This window comes from Microcaecilia unicolor, chromosome 2 (genome assembly GCF_901765095.1).
Source record: "Microcaecilia unicolor chromosome 2, aMicUni1.1, whole genome shotgun sequence".
NCBI classification, from domain to species: Eukaryota; Metazoa; Chordata; class Amphibia; order Gymnophiona; family Siphonopidae; genus Microcaecilia; species Microcaecilia unicolor.
In genome coordinates, this window is record NC_044032.1 from 257,403,134 (window position 1) to 257,423,788 (window position 20,655).

Consider the following 20,655-nt stretch of genomic DNA (forward strand, 5'->3'; position numbering starts at 1 on the left):
CTCGCTCTCGTCAGCAGCGTGCGCCTCAGCAAGGCCCCACGGCTCCCCAGCAAAAGCAGGGGACGAAGTTTTGACTGGCTCCAGCAGAGTATAGTCGACATCAACGTGTCCGTGCCGGGCGATCTGCCGGTCGGGGGGAGGTTGAAAGTTTTTCACCAAAGGTGGCCTCTTATAACCGCCGACTGTTGGGTTCTTCAAATAGTCCGGCAAGGATACACCCTCAATTTGGCCTCAAAGCCTCCAAATTGCCCTCCGGGAGCTCAGTCCTACAGCTTCCAGCACAAGCAGGTACTTGCAGAGGAACTCTCCGCCCTTCTCAGCGCCAATGCGGTCGAGCCCGTGCCATCCGGGCAAGAAGGGCTGGGATTCTATTCCAGGTACTTCCTTGTGGAAAAGAAAACGGGGGATGCATCCCATCCTAGACCTAAGGGCCCTGAACAAATATCTGGTCAAGGAAAAGTTCAGGATGCTTTCCCTGGGCACCCTTCTTCCCATGATTCAGGAAAACGATTGGTTATGCTCTCTGGACTTGAAGGATGCCTACACGCACATCCCGATATTGCCAGCTCACAGGCAGTATCTGCGATTTCAGCTGGGCACACGTCACTTCCAGTACTGTGTGCTACCCTTTGGGCTCGCCTCTGTGCCCAGAGTGTTCACGAAGTGCCTGGCTGTAGTAGCAGCAGCGCTTCGCAGGCTGGGAGTACACGTGTTCCCTTATCTCGACGATTGGCTGGTAAAGAACACATCCAAGGCAGGAGCTCTACAGTCCATGCAGATGACTATTCGCCTCCTGGAGCTACTGGGGTTTGTGATAAATTATCCAAAGTCCCATCTTCTCCCAGTACAGAGACTCGAATTCATAGGAGTTCTGCTGGATTCTCGGACAGCTCGTGCCTATCTCCCGGAGACGAGGGCCAACAATCTGCTGTCCCTCATCTCCCGGGTACGAGCGTCCCAGCAGATCACAGCTCGGCAGATGTTGAGATTGCTTGGCCACATGGCCTCCACAGTCCATGTGACTCCCATGGCTCGTCTTCACATGCGATCTGCTCAATGGACCCTAGCTTCCCAGTGGTTTCAGGCTGCTGGGGATCTAGAGGACGTGATCCACCTGTCCACGAGTTTTCTCAAATCCCTGTGCTGGTGGACGATTTGGGCCAATTTGACTCTGGGACGCCCCTTCCAAATTCCTCAGCCACAAAAGGTGCTGACTACGGATGCGTCTCTCCTGGGGTGGGGAGCTCATGTCAATGGACTTCACACCCAAGGAAGCTGGTCCCTCCAGGAACGCGATCTGCAGATCAATCTCCTGGAGTTACGAGCGGTCTGGAACGCTCTGAAGGCTTTCAGAGATCGGCTGTCCCATCAAATTATCCAAGTTCAGACAGACAACCAGGTTGCCATGTATTACATCAACAAGCAGGGGGGCACCGGATCTCGCCCCCTGTGTCAGGAAGCCGTCAGCATGTGGCTCTGGGCTCGCCGTTACGGCATGTGGCTCCAAGCCACATATCTGGCAGGCATAAACAACAGTCTGGCCGACAGGTTGAGCAGGATTATGCAACCTCACGAGTGGTCGCTCAACTCCAGAGTAGTGCGCCAGATCTTCCAGGTGTGGGGCACCCCCTTGGTAGATCTCTTTGCATCTCGAGCCAACCACAAGGTCCCTCAGTTCTGTTCCAGACTTCAGGCCCACGGCAGACTGGCATCGGAAGCCTTCCTCCTGGATTGGGGGGAAGGCCTGCTGTATGCTTATCCTCCCATACCTCTGGTGGGGAAGACTTTGTTGAAACTCAAGCAAGACCGAGGCACCATGATTCTGATTGCTCCTTTTTGGCCGCGTCCGATCTGGTTCCCTCTTCTTCTGGAGTTGTCCTCCGAAGAACCCTGGAGATTGGAGTGTTTTCCGACCCTCATCACACAGGACGAAGGGGCACTTCTGCATCCCAACCTGGCTCTCACGGCCTGGATGTTGCGAGCGTAGACTTTGCCTCTTTGGGTCTGTCAGAGGGTGTCTCCCGCATCTTGCTTGCTTCCAGGAAAGATTCCACTAAGAGGAGTTACTTCTTTTTATGGAGGAGGTTTGCCGTCTGGTGTGACAGCAAGGCCTTAGATCCTCGCTCTTGTCCTACACAGACCCTGCTTGAATACCTTCTGCACTTGTCTGAGTCTGGTCTCAAGACCAACTCTGTAAGGGTTCACCTTAGCGCAATCAGTGCATACCATTACCGTGTGGAAGATAAGCCGATCTCAGGACAGCCTTTAGTTTTTCGCTTCATGAGAGGTTTGCTTTTGTCAAAGCCCCCCGTCAAGCCTCCTACAGTGTCATGGGATCTCAATGTCATTCTCACCCAGCTGATGAAACCTCCTTTTGAGCCACTGAACTCCTGCCATCTGAAGTACTTGACCTGGAAGTCAGCCACTATTGAAGAGATCTGCAAAGCTGCGACGTGGTCATCTGCCCACACATTCACATCCCATTACTGCCTGCAGCAGGATACCCGACGCGACAGTCGGTTCGGGCAGTCAGTGCTTCAGAATCTGTTCGGGGTTTAGAATCCAACTCCACCCCCTCTAGGCCCATTTTTATTCTGTTCCAGGCTGCACTCTGTTAGTTGGAAAAGTTTAGGTCAATCTCAGTTATGTCCTCGCTGTTGCGAGGACCAATTGACCATGTTTGTTGTTTTGAGTGAGCCTGGGGGCTAGGGATACCCCATCAGTGAGAACAAGCAGCCTGCTTGTCCTCGGAAAAAGCGAATGCTACATACCTGTAGAAGGTATTCTCCGAGGACAGCAGGCTGATTGTTCTCACAAACCCGCCTCCCCTTTGGAGTTGTCTTCCCTTGTCTTTGTCTTGCTACATACGGGACTGACGAACACGAGCAGGTTCGGGCGGGAAGACGGCCGCGCGTGCGCATGGGCGCGCGAGGACTAGCAAAGGCCTTTGCTAGTGAAGTTCCGATTGGAGGGGCTGCCGTGGACGTCACCCATCAGTGAGAACAATCAGCCTGCTGTCCTCTGAGAATACCTTCTACAGGTATGTAGCATTCGCTTTGCCTGCTCATCCACAAATTTTCCTATATAGACTGATTCATAATTAGTTTTACTTTATGTTCTTGAAAATAAATATCAAGTTAAAGAATAGTTTGTCTAAAATGCCATAATATCGGCATAGAAATTTTCAGTATACAGCTTTGTTGAATGTGTTATAAAGGTGTCGTTCCCACTGGTAATTTGATCCTATCTTTAGGACACGATAGAAAGGAATCAGAGGGAGCATGAAGAAGATGTCAGACAGGTGAAGGAGCAGCAAACGGCTGACTTGCAGGTACGGAGATCTTTGAGCCACCATCATCCTTCATTTGCTGAGTTGTTAGGGCCCTGTTTACTAAGTCGCGCTGTAGGTGCGCTAACTTCTTAGCGTTCTAACAATAGAGACACACATTATATTGCTATGGGTGTCTCTATTGTTAGCACATGCTAATTTTTAGCGCACGCTAAAAAGTTTGTGCACCTACAGTGAGGCTTAGTAAACGGCCCTTGGTGAAGTGTTCTCAATCACTCTCTTGAACGTAGTTATGAGACTACCTCACAGTATATAGAATCCCATTGATTATTTGGTGTGTAGATGAGATGGCATCATCAATGTGGACCAATAGGATGAGAGAATGTGCGAGGTAATGTTGGCTTTCACTGTTATGCCCTGCCCCCCCCCCCCCCCCCCCCCCCCCCCCCCACCACCACCAAAGGATTTTATAGACCAAGGGAGGGCAAATGCGGTCCCTGAAGGCCTCAACCAAGTCTGGTTTTCAGAAACCCTACAATGAATATATGTGAGATCCAGGCCTTTTTTTCAGGGTGATCTCAGGGGTACTGGCACCTTTTTTGCTAGAAAAAAATGCATTGCTATTCCAGATCTTGTTTGGTACTTCAAGGCAGCACAGGCCCGAGCTGCCCTTGAATGGTTTCAGGCTCAAACTCACAAGCTTTGGATTCATTTGGAGCAGAACTGGGTTGGGGGTTCGGTCTTTGCGACACCCACTCTGGCTTCCCCATAATTATAGAGCTTTGCCTTCAGATGTGTGTCCGTCCATGACTACCACCTTTTATTACTGGGATGCTCTTTTTTTCTAAACCTGATTCTGTCTTATCTAGACTTAACTCCTGTTACTTTTAATACTTTATTCCCTCTGGGTCTGACTTCTGGAATATTTACTTAGTGGGCTTCATTAGGGTTAGTGAGCTTGGGAGCAGTTTTTTGAGGAAGAGGCAATGAGGAATTTCACTTCCTCTTTGCTTTCTGAGGAATTTCAGCTTCTGCCTCAAGATGTTTATGCTTATACTCAGTTGAAACATTTTTTGACTACCGCTCACATAAAGAGTATTGTCCTGAGGGAAGATTCCTTTTTGGAAGAATTCTGTGAAGATTCCAGGGGCACAAGAGGTTTGATCGTGTGTCTTTCTAAGTATCCTTGAAAACTTTCCTGCCTGTGTACTCTTCATTGAAGGAACTGGGGATTCATATTGAGGATGATGACCGGAACACCATGGAAAAGTCATTGTTAAAAGATTCTGTATCTGTTCTTATTAAGTGATGTACTGGTGGTGTCTTAGTACATCTTCATATGTTTCCTGGAGCAGCTCAGTTTTGTTGACTTGGTTGTGGCGAGCTTGGAATTATGCCCAGTGGTGTGCTGGTAAATGTTTAACAGGCTCTCTCCCCGGTCCACCTCTGTGCCCCCCCCCAAAAAAAATTGCAGAGCTGGCTATAGCCGGGGAGTGAGCCTGGGGGGGGGGCAATGCATTACTCCAGGAAAAAAAAAATTAAACGATCCCAGGTTCCAATCTAATTCATGTTTAAAGTGGGATAAAATGCCGTAAATAAATATAAACTTTTAATGTTGAGCACCTGATTCTCAAAGTGGACATACTATAATGAAAATAAAATGATTTTTTTCTACCTTTGTTGTCTGGTGACTTTGTTTTTCTGATCATGCTGGCCCAGTATCCAATTCTGCTTCTATCTGTCCTCTTAACTCCGTTTTATTTTCTACTTTTATTTATGCTGACAACATCACTATTTACATCCCATTTTCCAAAATCATTAACAAAATCAGATTAGGTATCACATTAACTGAATCCTGGGCTTCTAATTTTAAATTGAAAGTTCATACTGAGAAGACTACATTTTCTTAATAACAAATCCTTATCATCTGACTATTCTTAAAGATTTTACAATTGATGTTATAACCTATCCTCTTGTATCCTCAATGAAAATCTTAGGGGTTACAATTGATCAGTTTTTATCCTTAGAAAGTCAAGTATCAGATGTCTGTAGTTCCTTCCATATGCTTTGGAAACTAAAGAGATTGCTGTCATGAAACGTCTGGCCACCCGCCTGGGGCTACCCCGTGGCCACTTAGAAGGTTTATCCCCAGCACAGCTGAGGTCCACCTTCACCTGCCGCTTGTGCTTTACACTAGTACCCTCCTCCCACCGACTGGGTCCCAGCTTCCTCTGGGTGAGTCTTCTACTCTCAAATTATCCCCAGTGATTCCTAGGTTACTGGGGTCACAGTCCCAGTGGTCCCACAGTTCCTAGAAAGCACCCACAGACCCAACACACAAACCACCAGAATTCTTAGTCAATCCAGAAAAGCAGAGGCAGTACACTAAAAATGTTTATTGTCATGAAAAGTGAGAGTAATGAACAGAAAAGGTGCAATCATCAAAACAATAACAGGTAACTGAAATATGGATCAATTATAACACTATCTAAACATTTGTTTACTATCTAAATAGTACCTGTGGAGATCAGGACATACAGCTGCTCACAGGTTATCAAATATAACTGTTCATTGTGCCTCAGCAAAGAGATCTTTCTCTCTCTTCTCCCTAGCTAAGAGTGGAGAGAAAAGCCAGTACATCCTAGATAAATTGAGCTCCTGGGCCAATCAGTTTTAAAAGTAGCTAGCCATATCACTACAGGTTACCTCTTATCTGTGTTAACTAAAGAAGGAACAGTCAGTTCTCTGTAACAGCTTTAAACATAAACATGCACCATCTGCTGGCCAAACTGGAGAAATACACTTCAAGAAATAATACAGTTTTATAGGCTTAAAAACCCGCTGTTTTGTCATAGTTGCAATTATTTTCTCACAAGACCAGTCTTCCATACCTTAACCCAATCTCTTGTTCTAACAAAAATCAACTATTGTAATTCCATCTGTACTGGAATTAAATGCGGCCTTCTTTAAAAACTACAAACTGTTCAAAACACGGCTGCTGCTTTGCTAAAGCTACCCCACTCCTTCATAATCTATACTGGTTACCCATAAAGAGCAGAATTTTGTTCAAGCTACATGCATTGGTCCATCAAATTTTATTTGGTATGTCACCATCCTATATGAACGAACTCATTGATTTACCGCCATGCAATGCTTCCGTGTCATCCAGAGAATCTCTCATTTTATATTTCCCCAGTTGCAGAAATGTATCTTACAAAACAATTCACAATGCTAACTTTTCTTATCAATGCACCATAATTTGGAATTCTCTTCCTAAACAAATTAGATATACTAGTGATTATGAGTTATTTTGTAATTTATTGAAAATTTACTTTTTTTTTTTAGCTCAATCTTCAACAATGTTAGAATTCAATGTTGAATATTATTTAGTTCCTTATATTTCACTTCTTCCTGACTCCCCACTGAATTTGCCCCGTTATTTCCTATACAATATTTTTTATGATGTATTCTTTAACCCCTTTTTATTTATTTTCTTTTATGTTTATATTGTAAGCCAAATTGAACCCGAGTTCCACTTGGGCTAATGTGGGATAGGCATGCCATAAATAAATCCAGTTCCTGGCTGTGATCCATTTATTGTCCCATAGAAGGGTGACAGGGAGAGTACAGAGGGAGGTCGGAGCAACTTGGGAAGGACCCTAGGGACTTCTCCCTCACAACTCCTAGATCTGGAAGTGTTCCCGGTTTCCTGGGACATCGCTTAGCATAATGTCCCAGGTCCGCACAGTATAGACAGAGGTTTTGCGTTCTTTGATGCCTTTTCTCTTCCTCCAAAAGTCGAGACTGTCCTATTTGTATGAGGACTTCTTTCTCTGGGGGAGGAGGGGCAGGAGAAGCTGCATCGACCGCAAAGAGCGGCATTAACTTTCACATTTTTTAGCCCTCTTTTGAAAATGGATGTCCACCTTGATGCATAGGGAAGCCAGGTCATCCAAACTGGTGGGGAGATTCTGTCCCTTCAGTCAATGTGGCCTGCCAGGCCCTAGCCAAAAGACGGTCACCTGGGACTCCTGGTTCCATTGCATTTCAGAAACCAGGGTCTGGAATTAAATGCCATACTGGCCCACAGGGCCCCTTATCGTATACGCAAGAGCTTGAAAGCTACCGAGGAAAGACGCCCCGGCTCATCAAATACCTGCCGGAAGTGTGCGAGGAAAGCAGCCAAGTTGAACATAAGCGGGTCATTCTGCTCCCACAGGGCAGAGATCCAGGCCAGTGCTTGCTTAGAAAGGAGAAAGACAGTAAAGGTAATCTTGACTCGCTCCGAAGGAAAGCTAGAGAGCTGTAATTCAGAGTTTATCAAACACTGGTTAATAAATCCTCAGCATGCGTTAGGGTTCCCATCAAAGTGCGGTGGTGCCGGGAGTTGAGGCTAAGACACCGGCTAAGCCGGAAGTGGCACCGCTGGAGCGGATCCTGGAGTTGGGTTCAGACCCAGAGGACCTGCAGTTTGCATCACCACAAGCTGAGCAAAGACCCCCTGAAGGGTTTCTGTAGTTTGCCAAAGTTAAGTCAGTTGCTGCTTGACCTGGGTGAGGTCTTGGAGATGCTGTAGCTGTTCCATGCAGCTGGTCAGGTCCTGAATAGAATCATAAAGTTGCTGGAGCTGTAGGGCCAGGTTCTGGAGCAGCTGCAAGGCGGGTAACTTGCCCAAGCTCACGACCTTTGCAATCTCTCTCAACTTGGGTTGATCCCTTGTGCTGCAGCTGAGCTGATGCTACCTGGCAACCTGAGGGTTGGCTAAGCCCTGACTGGCAGCCGGTAAGACACCTGAGCAAGGCTGGACTGAAGACAAGGCTGGTGCTTGAAGACAGGGCTGGAGCTGGGAGTCGGGGCTGGAGTAAGGCATGAAGCAGGGCAGGAACAAGGTTAGAACACGGAGCAAAGCTAAAACAAGACACATACAGGAACAGGAGACAAACTTGGAACAAGGCTGCAACAAACAAACAAAGGCACTGGTTGAGAGATGAGAATTCCTTAAATACTACCAAAGAGGAAGTGATGACATCAGCCAGCACCGTCTTGCAGAGCTATAAAGGAAGTTCTGGGTTTCCAGGAAGTAAACGGATCCTTCATGGCATAGTTCTTTGCCCACCCAGTCAAAGAAGTCAATCCAATTTGTTTGGCAGGATTTTCCTTTGGTAAAGCTATGTTTCTCGGATCCTGCAACCTGTTGGCTTCTAGAAAATTAACTATCTTCTCCTTCAGCAGCAACTCTATTATTTTTCCTACCACTGACATGAGGCTTACTGGCCTGTAGTTTCCCAGTTCTTCCCTGTCCCTGCCTTTATGAAGAGGGACCACAACCACTTGTCTCCCATCTTGCGGAACTTCTCCCATCTCTAAAGGTCTATTAAATAAATCCTTAAGAGGTCCTGCCAGGACTTCTCTGAGCTCCCTCAGTATTCTGAGATGGATCCCATCCGGCTCCATAGCTTTGTCCACTTTTAGATTTTCAAGCTATTTATAAATGCTTTCTTCCGTGAACGGTGCAATATCCACTTCATACACTCAGCAGCCGACCATGGTCCTTCTCCAGAATTTTCTTCTGTGAACACTGAAGAGAAGTAGTAGTTTAGTACATTTGCTTTATCCTTGTCATTCTCCACACAGCCATTCTCAGCATCTTTCAGTCTTACAATTCCATTCCTAGATTTTCTCCTTTTCCTAATATATCTGAAAAAGTTCTTGTCACCTCTTTACATCTTTAGAGCCATTTTTTCTTCTGCCTTCACTTTCGTTAGTCATTTTTCCCTCCTTGCCTCTTTGAGTTTAGTTTAAATGTTTTTATTGATTTTATACAAAAGCAATACAAAAACCAAAGTTATGTCAAACAGCTTAAATATACAAAAGGGTTGGTGAACCTATGACATAGCACCAATCAAACCAAACTATACCATTGGTAAAAGGCTTGGGTTCTTATATCCTCCTACCTGAAAAGTCTACTGATCTAACAGATAAACCTTAATACCTCCCCCCTCCCCCCCAACCTCCCTGCAACCCAAGGGTAGGGAAACTAGGTCCAGAGATAACCAGAGAATAGACTAATATACTATGATTTTGAACAAGTTGCATCTTTCAAACTCCTCATTTTTGGAGCTAATGCTTGAATATAAGAGTTTCACACTACCAGAAAGGTAGATCTGCCTCCTTGGCTTCTCACATTAAGAGACAGCATAATTGGTTGTGCCATTGCCAAAATGGGGGACCCTCCAAAAGAACCCACTGTTGAAGAACACATTTTTTTCCCCACAAGGAATGCTTTGTGAGCCAAGAACCTTGGACCCCCTACCAGTGACCCTCAAGTCACCCCCGAGGTCCAAAATTAAATGCTAAAAGGTGTGTCAAGCATGTGACCCCCAACAAAGCATTGAGATAAGAAGTGATGTCCGTCTAAAAGAGCTGGATCTTTGAACAGCTCCAAAAGGCATGAAATAAGGTGCCCTCAGTCTGACCGCATTTCCCACATTTGGGGTATTAACCAGCTTAGTTCTATGCGCTCTCACTTGGGAAAAGTAAGCTTTATATAAAATTCTAAATTGGTTGTCCCTATAGTCAGCACTATAGAGCACCCGGGGAATCCTTTTTATCACTTTAAGAAATTAAACTTATTGGATGACCTGCTTCACGCTCCCAGGCAACCTGTAATATACTATAATCTTTACTGGAATCTAAGGCCTGAAAAGATTTATGTAACATGAAAAGGTCAATTGATAATAGACCGGGTCTAGGTTAAAGGATTCTCTCAATTTAATAGCTATAGGTTGGTACAAATTGTTTAATCCCAGAGTATGAACACAGTGGGTCAATTGAGAATAAGTATAACGAGCGCCCCAAGTTTCCAGCTTAAGCTGTGGAATATCTGCCAAAGATCTCTTAAGTACCATCTGCTCTCAAAAAATTTTGCAGGAGTGTAAAACTTTCAGTATCCCATCTAGCAAAGATCTCGCACTCCAAACCAGGGACAAAGGCTGTGTTTTTCCTCAAACAGGGAGTTGATTGTTAATTTCCAGACAACCCTCCCAAAACTTCACTAAATACTACCAGATGTCCTGTAGAGGCTTAAGTAGGCAGCCCCATTTCAAGAAAATCGGCAAAGCTTTATCTGGGGCCTGCAGCAGATAGTTAAGATGGTTTTAAATGGACCCAGGAAGAGACACATTAATCAGCATTAGTGTAATTTGTAGGTTATCACCAGCTGGTTTCTATTGCCCCTGACACAGCCTGTAATTCTGGCCATGTCAGGCACTCGTTTGTAAGTCCTGGGAGCTTTGAATCAACAGACTGCTTTTCTCCAATAAGGTCTGCTCTTTTCTTCTGTTCCACGTTCCCTTTTTGCTTTCTTACTGTGGCGAAACAGGTTTTTCAAGCCTGTGAACTGTATTAATCTTTTTATGTAGTGTATTTCTCTTGTTTGACCAGCAGGTGGTGTTTTCTGTTTTAAAGCTGTTGCAGAAAAGATTGTTTTCTTTTCAGTTTAAGGCCTGTGGGAAGGCAATCTGCAGCGCCATTGGCCAGATACGTTCAAAGTTGGTGCTCTGGGCTTTGGCCCGCGAGTTCAAATCCAGCCAGGAGACACTGGGTTTTCCCCAGTCTCAGATAGGGAGTGCAGAGGGTAAACATCTCTGCCCCGAGGCCCTGTTCAAGAACTGTGAGCATTTATTTTCCTGAAACTCCCCAGGTGCTACCCAGGTGGTGATAAAGTGTTTAGATAGTTTAATATTGATCCTTCAGTTACCTGTTATTGCTTGTTGTTTTTCCATCTGTTTTGTATCATGTCCAGCCATGGAGACCTGAATGTGGTGTGCCTCAAGGATCTCCGCTTTTACCGATTCTCTTTAACTTAATGATGTTACAGATCACTATCCAACCAAGACCTTAACCATTGTATAAAGATCTGTTACCATATTTATAGCAGCTTTCAGCTTGAACCACTGTGCTTCCACTTCTTCTATGCCTACCCATGCTGTCGGCTCCTCCTTCAGGTATTCCCCCATTTTATCAAAACCTGCATGTCTGAAATCTAGTACTTTGAGTTTTGTGCGTCTGCAATCCACTTTTGCTTATATATCCAACCATATGTGATGATCACTATTGCCTAGGTGGCCACCCACGTTGACATTGGAAATGCTTCCTCCATTTGAGAGCACTAGATCCAGCATCAACCCTTCTCTCGTGGGTTCTTTCACCATTTGTCTGAGCAAAGCTCTTTGACAGGCATCCATGATCTCTCTGCTTCTTTCCAATTCTGCCTACGGGATATTCCAATCTACATCAGGCAAGTTGAATCTCCAAGCAACAGTACATCCCCTTTCATTACAAGCTTATGGATATCTTCTATCAGGTCTTTCTCCAGCTTCTCAATTTGTGCTGGAGGTCTGTAGATAACACCCATGTGGATAAAGGTTCTATCTTCTCTTTCCAGTACAATCCATATAGCTTCTTTTCCCCCAGGTTCCCTGCATTTCAGCCGATCTGATATTATTTTTCACATACAGTGCCACTCCTCCACCTCTTTAGCCCTCCCTATCCTTTCTTAAAAGACTTTAGCCTGGTATGGTCGTATCCCATTTATGGGAATCATTGAAATATGTTTATGTAATAACAACAATATCCAAGTCTTCCTCAAAAATCAGGGCTTGCAAATCTTGAACCTTTTTACTTAGACTGCGAGCATTTGTGCTCTTTGCTTTCCATGTGTTAAGTGAGTTTAGATGGTTTTCTATATTAACATTATCTTTCCCTCTTCCATCATGTTTTTTGTGGGTGTGACTTTCTGAATTCCCTTGTTTCCTTTTGTCATCACCACCCTCTAGTTTAAATGTTTAGAAACATACTGTCTGACTTTTTCCCCAAAGATCTTGTCACGTTGGGGAGGAGTGGAGATGAGCGGCCGAGGCAGCCCTGAGGTCTTCACCTAACCCACCGTCATGGGTTCAGGCATCCAGTCAGACTTCTAAACGAGCACAGGCAGCTGTCGAACGCGCCCAGGAGTAGGCAAGATCAGGCAGCAGGTGAAAGAGGTCAGATACCAGGCAAGGGTCAAGGCTGGCGGCAAACAGAGAAGATCCAATAACAGACGTGGGTCAGGCCAGGAGACAAGCAGAAGAGGTCCGATACCAGGCTTGGGTCAAGTCAGGTGGCAGGCAGAGAAGATCCGGTAACAGGCTTTGGTCAGGTCAGGAGACAAGAATCCGGGAAGCAACTTTGCAGGAAATCAGGGTGTCCAGAGCCGTTGCTGCAGCCCTGACTGGCAGGCGAGGGCTGCTAAAGAAGGGAACGGCATTTGACATCAGTAGGGAAACTCCCACTGACATCAAGGGAGGTGTCTCTGTACTCGCACCTCAGACTTGCCCCTGAAGACACACAGTGGAGGCGCAGCTAGACAGCATCGTACACTGCAGCGGACCCAGAAATGCGGCGCCCCCAGCAGACCCACAGCAGACCAACCCACATTGCGCCTGCCGGACCGTTAAGACACCGTGAAAGACCCGGAAATGCGGCACCCCAAAGCATGGCGCCTACAGCAGACTGACCCACGGGAGGTACGTGACATATCCTTTTTCCTGACACAAAAAGATGTAGCCTATCATTACAGTACAGCTTGTTATTTTTCCACATACTGCCCTATCCTACTTTGTATCTAAAACCTTCTTCTTTACATCAAGCTTCAAGCCACTTATTGAACTCCTCTATTTTCCATAGTCTTTGCTCTCCCTTTCCACATGTAGGAATAATTTCAGAAAAAGCTGCAATCTGAACCAAAGACTTGAATCCCTCCCCAAGCTTCAGGAACACTCTGTGCTCCATACTTGCTATTGTTGGCCAGGTCATTTGTCCCCAAATGGATTACAATATCAGTATTAGAATCCTTACTCTCTTCTCCGATCACATTCAGTATTTGGTTGGTAGCAGAGGATCTTTGAAGCATTTCACTAGTTTGGGTCCCTTGAACTGTGTTCATAAGTTAATGCCTCTGATAATGGAGTCTCCAAACGGTAAGAATTTTCTGTTTTACGCTGATCTGACATTGTTTTGGGGATGCCTTTTGGATTGTGTTTACATTCATTGTCTCTGTCTCCACCTCAGTACTTCTTTTCTGAGCATCATGATGCTCCAAAGCAGCAAAGGAGTTATATAGTGGCAAAGGTTAGGAGGGTGAATACCTCTGTGACACAGATCATAATCTGCCTGAGCCTACTGTGATCCATCTATTCCTCCTTTGCTTTATTCTCTCTGGCAGTGCTGCTGGCAGCTTAAAAATAAAGGTGAAATGAAAGGCAAGGTTTGTGCTGCTCCTGGTACTCATAAAAACCAAGGTGGATTCAGTCAGTCCCCCTAGCAAAGCATATCAGTTTCAGTGGGAAAGCAAGTTGCAGTGGGATATGCACTGCTGAGGAAAAACAAACCATGCTTATGAAAAGTAGAACAGTGTGGCCTTTAAGAAAGTGTCAAGAAAAAAATGGGAAAAATGTGTGTCAAACAGTCTGAACCACAAATAAATCTCAGCACAGACTCCATGAGTGAAAATGCCTCTCCCTGATGTGACCTCAGGAGAGAGGAAGGGTAGGTAGCAGTGAGACAAAATATGACCTCCGTCCTATTAAAGGGCCATTGATAGCCTTAGGATCAAAGAAAATAAGTTGTCTCCAGAGATGAAAACATTGGAAACAAAATAGTATTGGAAGAATAGTGGGGGACCAGTCAATCCCATTCAGCTCACCTGGGAAGGCATGGGAGGGACCCAAATTCCTTCAGGTATTCCCTGAAACAAGGTTGTCCTGGAATCTTCTTTGACCTCTGTAGTTAAACTGAGAGAACAGTTCTCCAACATGGCCCAGGAGCCTTCCTCACCAGATCATCCAGAGCTGCATGGAATGCTCGTCACCGTCTGCTGGAGACAGGAGAATACTGTTGAGCTGTGGCTGTTGTGGACACGGGTGGGCAGATCCTCACCCCTTGTACAGGTAGGAGAGTGGTTAGTCGGGCCTTGGGATAAGTAAATATACTTCACTCCACTTTGCTTGGGTGAGTTTCAGCTTCTCACTTGAATTAAGGGTACTCACTCCTCCCTTAAAGCTCACCCCCCAATTGACTGGAGGATTCGGAACCCCGTCTCCATAGTCATGTAGGCGTCTGCCTAGTGCAGTTGCAGCCTCAAGTGCAATGTACTGCTTTGTCCTTGGTTCCCTCCTCCTCCTTAATTAGTCTGTTTAGTCTAGAGGAGGAATCCAATTATTAATAATGGAGAGAAAGCAAACGGTTAAACATCAGTCCACTGCTCACTCTTTAAAGCACAGTTCACAGCAAAACCCCAACACCAGCTCAGCTCCAACACCAATTGGAGACCCTGGTCATCGGTTTATGGTATGTACGGAGCAGAGCTTTGGCTCTCAGCTTCAATCAGAGTCCACTTGTAGGCAGAACAATTTTACTGCTTCCAATTCCAAATTTATAAGCATAATTCTGCATTCAGTTTCAATCAAAGTTCATCTATAAGCAGACCAGTTCTGCTGCATTCAGTTTCAATCAAAGTTCATTTATAGACAGAACAGTTTGCCCTTAGCTTCAACCCTTTTCCTCCCCACCCCTCTTCCTGAGAATCAGTAGAGGTTGAAGGGACCCCCTCGTATCTTTACCAGCACTATATCTTGGTATCCTCCCACATGGGTTCAGGCTGAGCTTTCTAACGGGGTCTTTTCTCCCTTCCCAGAAACCTTCCCCCCTCCTGCACCAAGCCAGAAAGCAGAGCTGCTATGAGCCCTTTCAGTTGTTGGCATTTCACCTTGGCCAGAGCTGAGACATCATAGGTTCCTGGTCCAACGCTGTCTCCAGAAGAATCCCCTGTCCTTCTTCTAAGAGCTGCCAGTCCATGGGTTCCTCCCTGTGCCTCTCTTCCATTTGCATGATAGCCTCCTGATTAGACATCCCGGAACAATCACCCTCCCCTCTCTGAGGAGCCGGGGGATTGAAGTGCTGAACATGCCTCCCGGCCAGGTCAGCTACTTTACCCGAGGCCTGCTGGAAACTGTAGTCCTCCTGCCTCTCAAAAGAAGAGGAAGGACTGCTCTCTGTAAAAGGAGAGGGCAATCTATACCAGGGCCTCTGGGAACTGTAGTCTCCTGGGGCTGCTAGACAAGTTTTCTTTCCTCGGCCCTTTTCCTACAGACTTTCCAGTCCCCTCTCTGTGGCTCCTCACACTGTATAGAACCACCCATACCACAGAACTTGCATGTCATTGGTCTCTTGTTTCCATCTGCTGGCTAACAGGCATAACCCATTGTTTCTGGACTGGTCCAATTAGGACAAAGAGGAAGCATATTTAACAGGTAAGTTTAACTACCCTGAAACTAGATAGTGGATCAGTTTCAAAAAAATGTGGGCTCTTTGCTCGGTGGATGGAACTTTAAGGAAGATCTCACTAATATGAACTAGAAAGGGGAAGAGGACAGCTTAGATTTCTACTGCTTGAGGCTGGCCCAGACTCAGACTTGTTGGGCACAAGCTAACAATCCAGAGGGGAGTAGGTGGAGGGAGATTACTCAATAAAGGGAAAGGAAAAAAATAAGATGTTCTGCATTCATTGTGATTCTGTGTACATCAGTATTGAATATAATGGGTTTTGTAAATTGGGACTATTGAAATTGAATTACAATGCAAAATATTTGAATAAAAATCTATAATGTTAAAAAAAACAGCTAGAGCCTCATCTGAACCATTCATACTTGTGCTTGGATCTCACAGAGGAAAGAGCAAGAGATGGAAGAGGTGAAGATGCTATTAGAAGAAGCTGGAAAGGAGAAAGAGGAGTGCCTGAACACTGTCGCCAGGCTCCGGCAGGTAAGAGAACAACAAGGTCTGTGGCCTGCTTTAGTTTATCAGAGCTCCATCAGATCAATTGTATGGCTCAGTACCTTTTTATCTGTGTTGGCTTTCTTTTCATCCTACTAGACCAGTTTAGACACATGGCTTTATGCTACCCTTTCAGCAGATAGAGAACATTACTTTCCAGTGACATCTGTGGTATAAAGAATGGTGCAGCCTAGGTGATTGCTGTGTATTGTCTCCAGCACATGGTGGATCTGCTGGATTGCTGCAGAAGAACATTTCCTAGGCTCCCAGAGCCGCAGTTTCAGGGCTGATCTCTCTGGCTGAGTCAGATTTTGGTCCATTTTCCCCGAGCAATGGTCTGCGGATCACCTTAATCTGCCCAAGCAGACTTACAGAGCTGTAGCTTCTGCTGTCTTTTGGTGGAGCAGATCATATAGGTTTTTTACACCCAGGTTCTTCATGGTTGACTGTTGTGGGGATTGATTGAGGGTTTGATACCTCTCTAGAATAATATCTGTGATGCACAATTGAGAGGAGGAGGGAGGGAAGGAGAGGTCAGTGTAGGCTCATTCATCCACATCCTGGAGTTTTTCCTCCCTGTCTTCCCTTCCTCCCTCCTTTCACTTTTGTGTGGGCAGAAGCAAAGTAAATTTAAAAAACAAAAAGAATAAAAAAAAGTCTTGGGAATTTTATAAGATTTTATTTCCCTCAATTGTCCGCACTTTGAAATCTCTGTTCACACAGAAAGGAACATTTAAGTATCTTTTGTTTGCCTGTTGGATTTGTTGGGATATTCAATAAATCATTTTGGTATGGGTCTCATTGGTGGGTTGAACCATGTTAAATAAAATAATCAAATCATCAAAGTCTGAGCCATTTATTCTTCAATAAAAATTGTTTCAATCTAAAAAAATAGTTTAGAGTGGGTGGAAATACCAATGCCATTTAGTAAAAAGCAGTGAAGGGAAGTTTGTGATAGGTTGTGACCTGCCAGGTTCATTACAACTCGCTCAAAATGTGGTACTCTTGAAGCTAGGGAACAATCCAACCAAGCCTGCTTCCTACAGGCCCATTTCCCTCCTTAATGTGGAAGTCAAATTGTTTGCTAACATTTTGGCTAATCATCTTGCACAAGTGCTACCTTCTTTAGAAACTGATCCCCAGGTGGGTTTTGTTCAGGGCTGCATGATAACAAAGAATTTTAAGAATGATTCTTACCTCTTTGGAGCAGCTGGAAAGGTTGGAGATGCCTTCTGTGTTGGTCAGTTTTTTTTTTTTTTTATATTTGTTTATTGGTTTTTCAAAAATAAACAACCTCTACTGATACAAGCTTCTGATAAACTTATTACATCAACTACATACAAACAATGCAGATCGTACAGCTCATATGCTCATTTCTTTTCCCCTTCAATTCTTCCCCCCTCCCTCCCCTCCCCCCCCCCCCCTCGGGTGTGCATCATCCTGCCTCATTCCACTCCTTTCCATTGTTCATATGCATCCCATACTTTTTGAAACTTTTGAAGCTGACCTTTTCGCAATGCCGTCAACTTTGACATTTGATACAGGTGATGTAACCTGCCCATCACCACCTGCATGGCTGGAGTCTCCTGCTGCTTCCAGGCCCGAGCGAGCGCTAATTTTGCTGCTCCTAAGACATGGATGACCAGCTTGTGACTATGTATGGGGCTCTTGCTAGGTCTTACATGCAGAAGACAACTCTCTGCCGTTTTCGGATAGCTAATCTCAGTCATTTCCTTCACCCTGTCCATGATCTCCGTCCAGAATTTTTGAACCTTTGGGCATTCCCACCATATATGCCAAAATGTGCCTTTCCCTCCACAGTCCCTCCAGCAATTTGTCGACATTTGTGGGCAGAATTTCTGTAGTCTAACTGGGGTATAGTACCACCAGTATAAGATCTTATACCCATTCTCTGCCAGAGGCTGGGCAATGGAGGGCTTCAATAGGTGTCTATAGCTATGTGTCCACCACTCTTCCGTATAGTTACCCTGTAGTTCCTCCTCCCATTTTCTAGTATAGAATCCCAGTGGGGACGAGAGCAGAAGCAGAGCTCTATATATCCTCGTTATGCCACCCCTACCCCCTCCTTGTCTCATTGCCTTTTCCACCTCCGTCTCTGCCAACTCCAATTCATCCCTAGCTCTTTTAAGTATATAATTTCTGATGCAGTTATAATAAACTAAGTCCCTCTCCTCCAATCCGTACTCATCTTGCAACTCCTCAAATGACCTCATCTCTCCGTTGACCCAAATTTGCCCCAGTTGGTAAAGACCCCTCTTGGCCCAGATCTGAAATACCCTCTCCTCCCTCCCCAAGGGGAACCCTGGAGCATCTTGTATTGCCATCTGTTGGAAATATTCTCTTTCTGGGAAAGCCCGCTTTCTTAATTGAAGCCAGGTATGTAAGATGTGGCTCAAGCCCAACGGAACCCTCTCAATTATCTTTAAGAGTTCCTTTCTCGGTTTCCAGAGTGCGTCCCCTGTGTATCTAGTCCCCATCCATGCTCGCTCCCAGTGAAGCCACTTTTTGGTATTGGTCGGGTACCATTCTGCGCATACCCGCAGTTGCGCTGCCTGGTAGTAGAGAAAAAAATTTGGGACCCCCATGCCGCCTTTGTTCGGCCTTTGGTACATTACACTTCTTCGCACCCTGGGTGGCCGCTTCCTCCAAATATATGCAAAAACCTTTTTAGTCAACTGCTGGAAAAAGATACGCGGTATGGGAACTGGAAGCGCCATAAATAAATAAAGCAGCTTCGGCAGGAGCATCATTTTTACCGCATGTATTCTACCCAACCACGAAATCGTGAGGCCCTCCCACCTATCCAGTTCTTCAAAAAGCTCCCTGACCTTCTTAGGGAAGTTTTCTTGATATAAAAGCTCTATTCTTGGGGTAATCATAGCCCCAAGATACCTTATTGCCCTCGCTGCCCATTTAAATGGGTATAATTTCTGCAATTCCTGGGCCTCCCTCTGCGGAACCGTAAGATTAAGTATTTCGGACTTAGTGGTATTAATTTTAAAGCCCGAGAGCTCCCCATACTGCAAGATCACTTCTGTAACCTGCTGTAGCGATTGTTTAGGCTGTGCCAAGGTCAGCAATACATCATCCGCAAACAGCATAATCTTGTGCTCCCTCTTACCTCTAACCACCCCCCGTATACTCTTGTGTTCTCTAATCCTCTATGCTAATGGTTCAATGGATATTGCGAACAACAGGGGCGATACCGCACACCCCTGCCTCATCCCCCTACCCAGCCCTATCGGCTCCGAATAAGCCCCATTTATCTTTATGATTGCCAGGGGATTAGTATAAAGCAAGCTGAACCATTTTAAGATTCTTCCCTCCAGTCCCATCTGCTTTAGGACCCCAAACAGAAAAGGCCACTCCACCCGGTCGAACGCTTTTTCAGCATCCACCGAGAGGAGTAGAACCGAGTCTGGCTCTTCATTAGCTTGCTGAATCACATGGAGCAGGCATCTAATATTGTCGAACGTCTGCCGGCCCTCTATGAAGCCCGCCTGATCCTCATGAACCACTCTCGGGAGTACCCTCTGCAGCCTTGCAGCCAGAATTTTAGTGAAAATTTTATAGTCCACATTTAATAGGGAAATGGGTCTATATGATCCACAACATAGGGGATCCTTGTCCGGCTTTTGTATCAAGACTACCTCTGCCACCCTCCACGAGTAAGGCATTTCCCCCACGTTGTCAAATGCTGTGACTGCTTTTAACAGTAATGGTGCTAACCACTTGGAGAACAGCTTATAGAAGCTCGCTGGGAATCCGTCAGGCCCAGGCGCCTTATTATTTGGCAAACTCGCGATTGCCCTTTCTATCTCCTCAAGCGTTATGGGGGAGGACAACTCCTCTACCTCCTTCTCCGATAGGCCTGGCATTTGTATCCCCTGTAGATATTGTGCAATCTCTTCCCTTGTGCCCCTCAGGTCCGACTTATATAGTTGGCCATAATAATCCCGAAACACTTCCTGTATCTCTTCTGTGCTGTTTACTAACTGACCTGATGCATTATATACCCCTGCAATATAATTTCTTTGGGTTTGCTTTTTCAATTTATTTGCTAATAGCCGGCCAGCCCTATTTCCAAATTCAAAATGCTCCTGCCGAACCCGCTGAAGCTGCCCTGCTATCTCCGTCATCTGGAGATCATTAAGCTGTGCTCGGAGTTGCTGCACTTCCTGCAATTTTTGCGTGTCGGACGGATCCTCTTTATGCTTTCTTTCACTGGCCTCCATGTTATTTCTGACTGCGTCCTCCTTCCCCCTATGATCCCTGACGATGTGTGCCTGCCATGCTATTATCTGACCCCTTAATACCGCTTTCATTCCCTCCCAAATACTGGTCGGATGGGCTTCTTCATTATCATTAAGCTCTATATATTCCTTTATGTACTTTTCCAATTCAGCTATATTCTGTGGCTCTAGGAGTAAGGCTTCGTTTAGCCTCCAATGGGGACGGCCTATAGTCCTTCT

The 20,655-nt window shown here is 45.5% G+C and overlaps 1 protein-coding gene across 5 annotated transcripts in view; it reads left to right on the top strand.

The window, feature by feature from the left end:
- Window positions 1–20,655, top strand: part of GRIPAP1 (GRIP1 associated protein 1) — a 253,480-nt gene that overhangs the window by 129,323 nt on the left and 103,502 nt on the right. For all 5 annotated transcript variants that reach the window (XR_003941032.1, XM_030194003.1, XM_030194004.1 and 2 more), the window contains 2 exons: window positions 3,254–3,331; window positions 16,055–16,150. Coding sequence is in view for 4 of the 5 variants with exons in the window: in XM_030194003.1 (XP_030049863.1) it covers window positions 3,254–3,331; window positions 16,055–16,150 (174 nt within the window). In the remaining variant the exon portion in view is untranslated. The remainder of the gene's footprint in view (window positions 1–3,253; window positions 3,332–16,054; window positions 16,151–20,655) is intronic.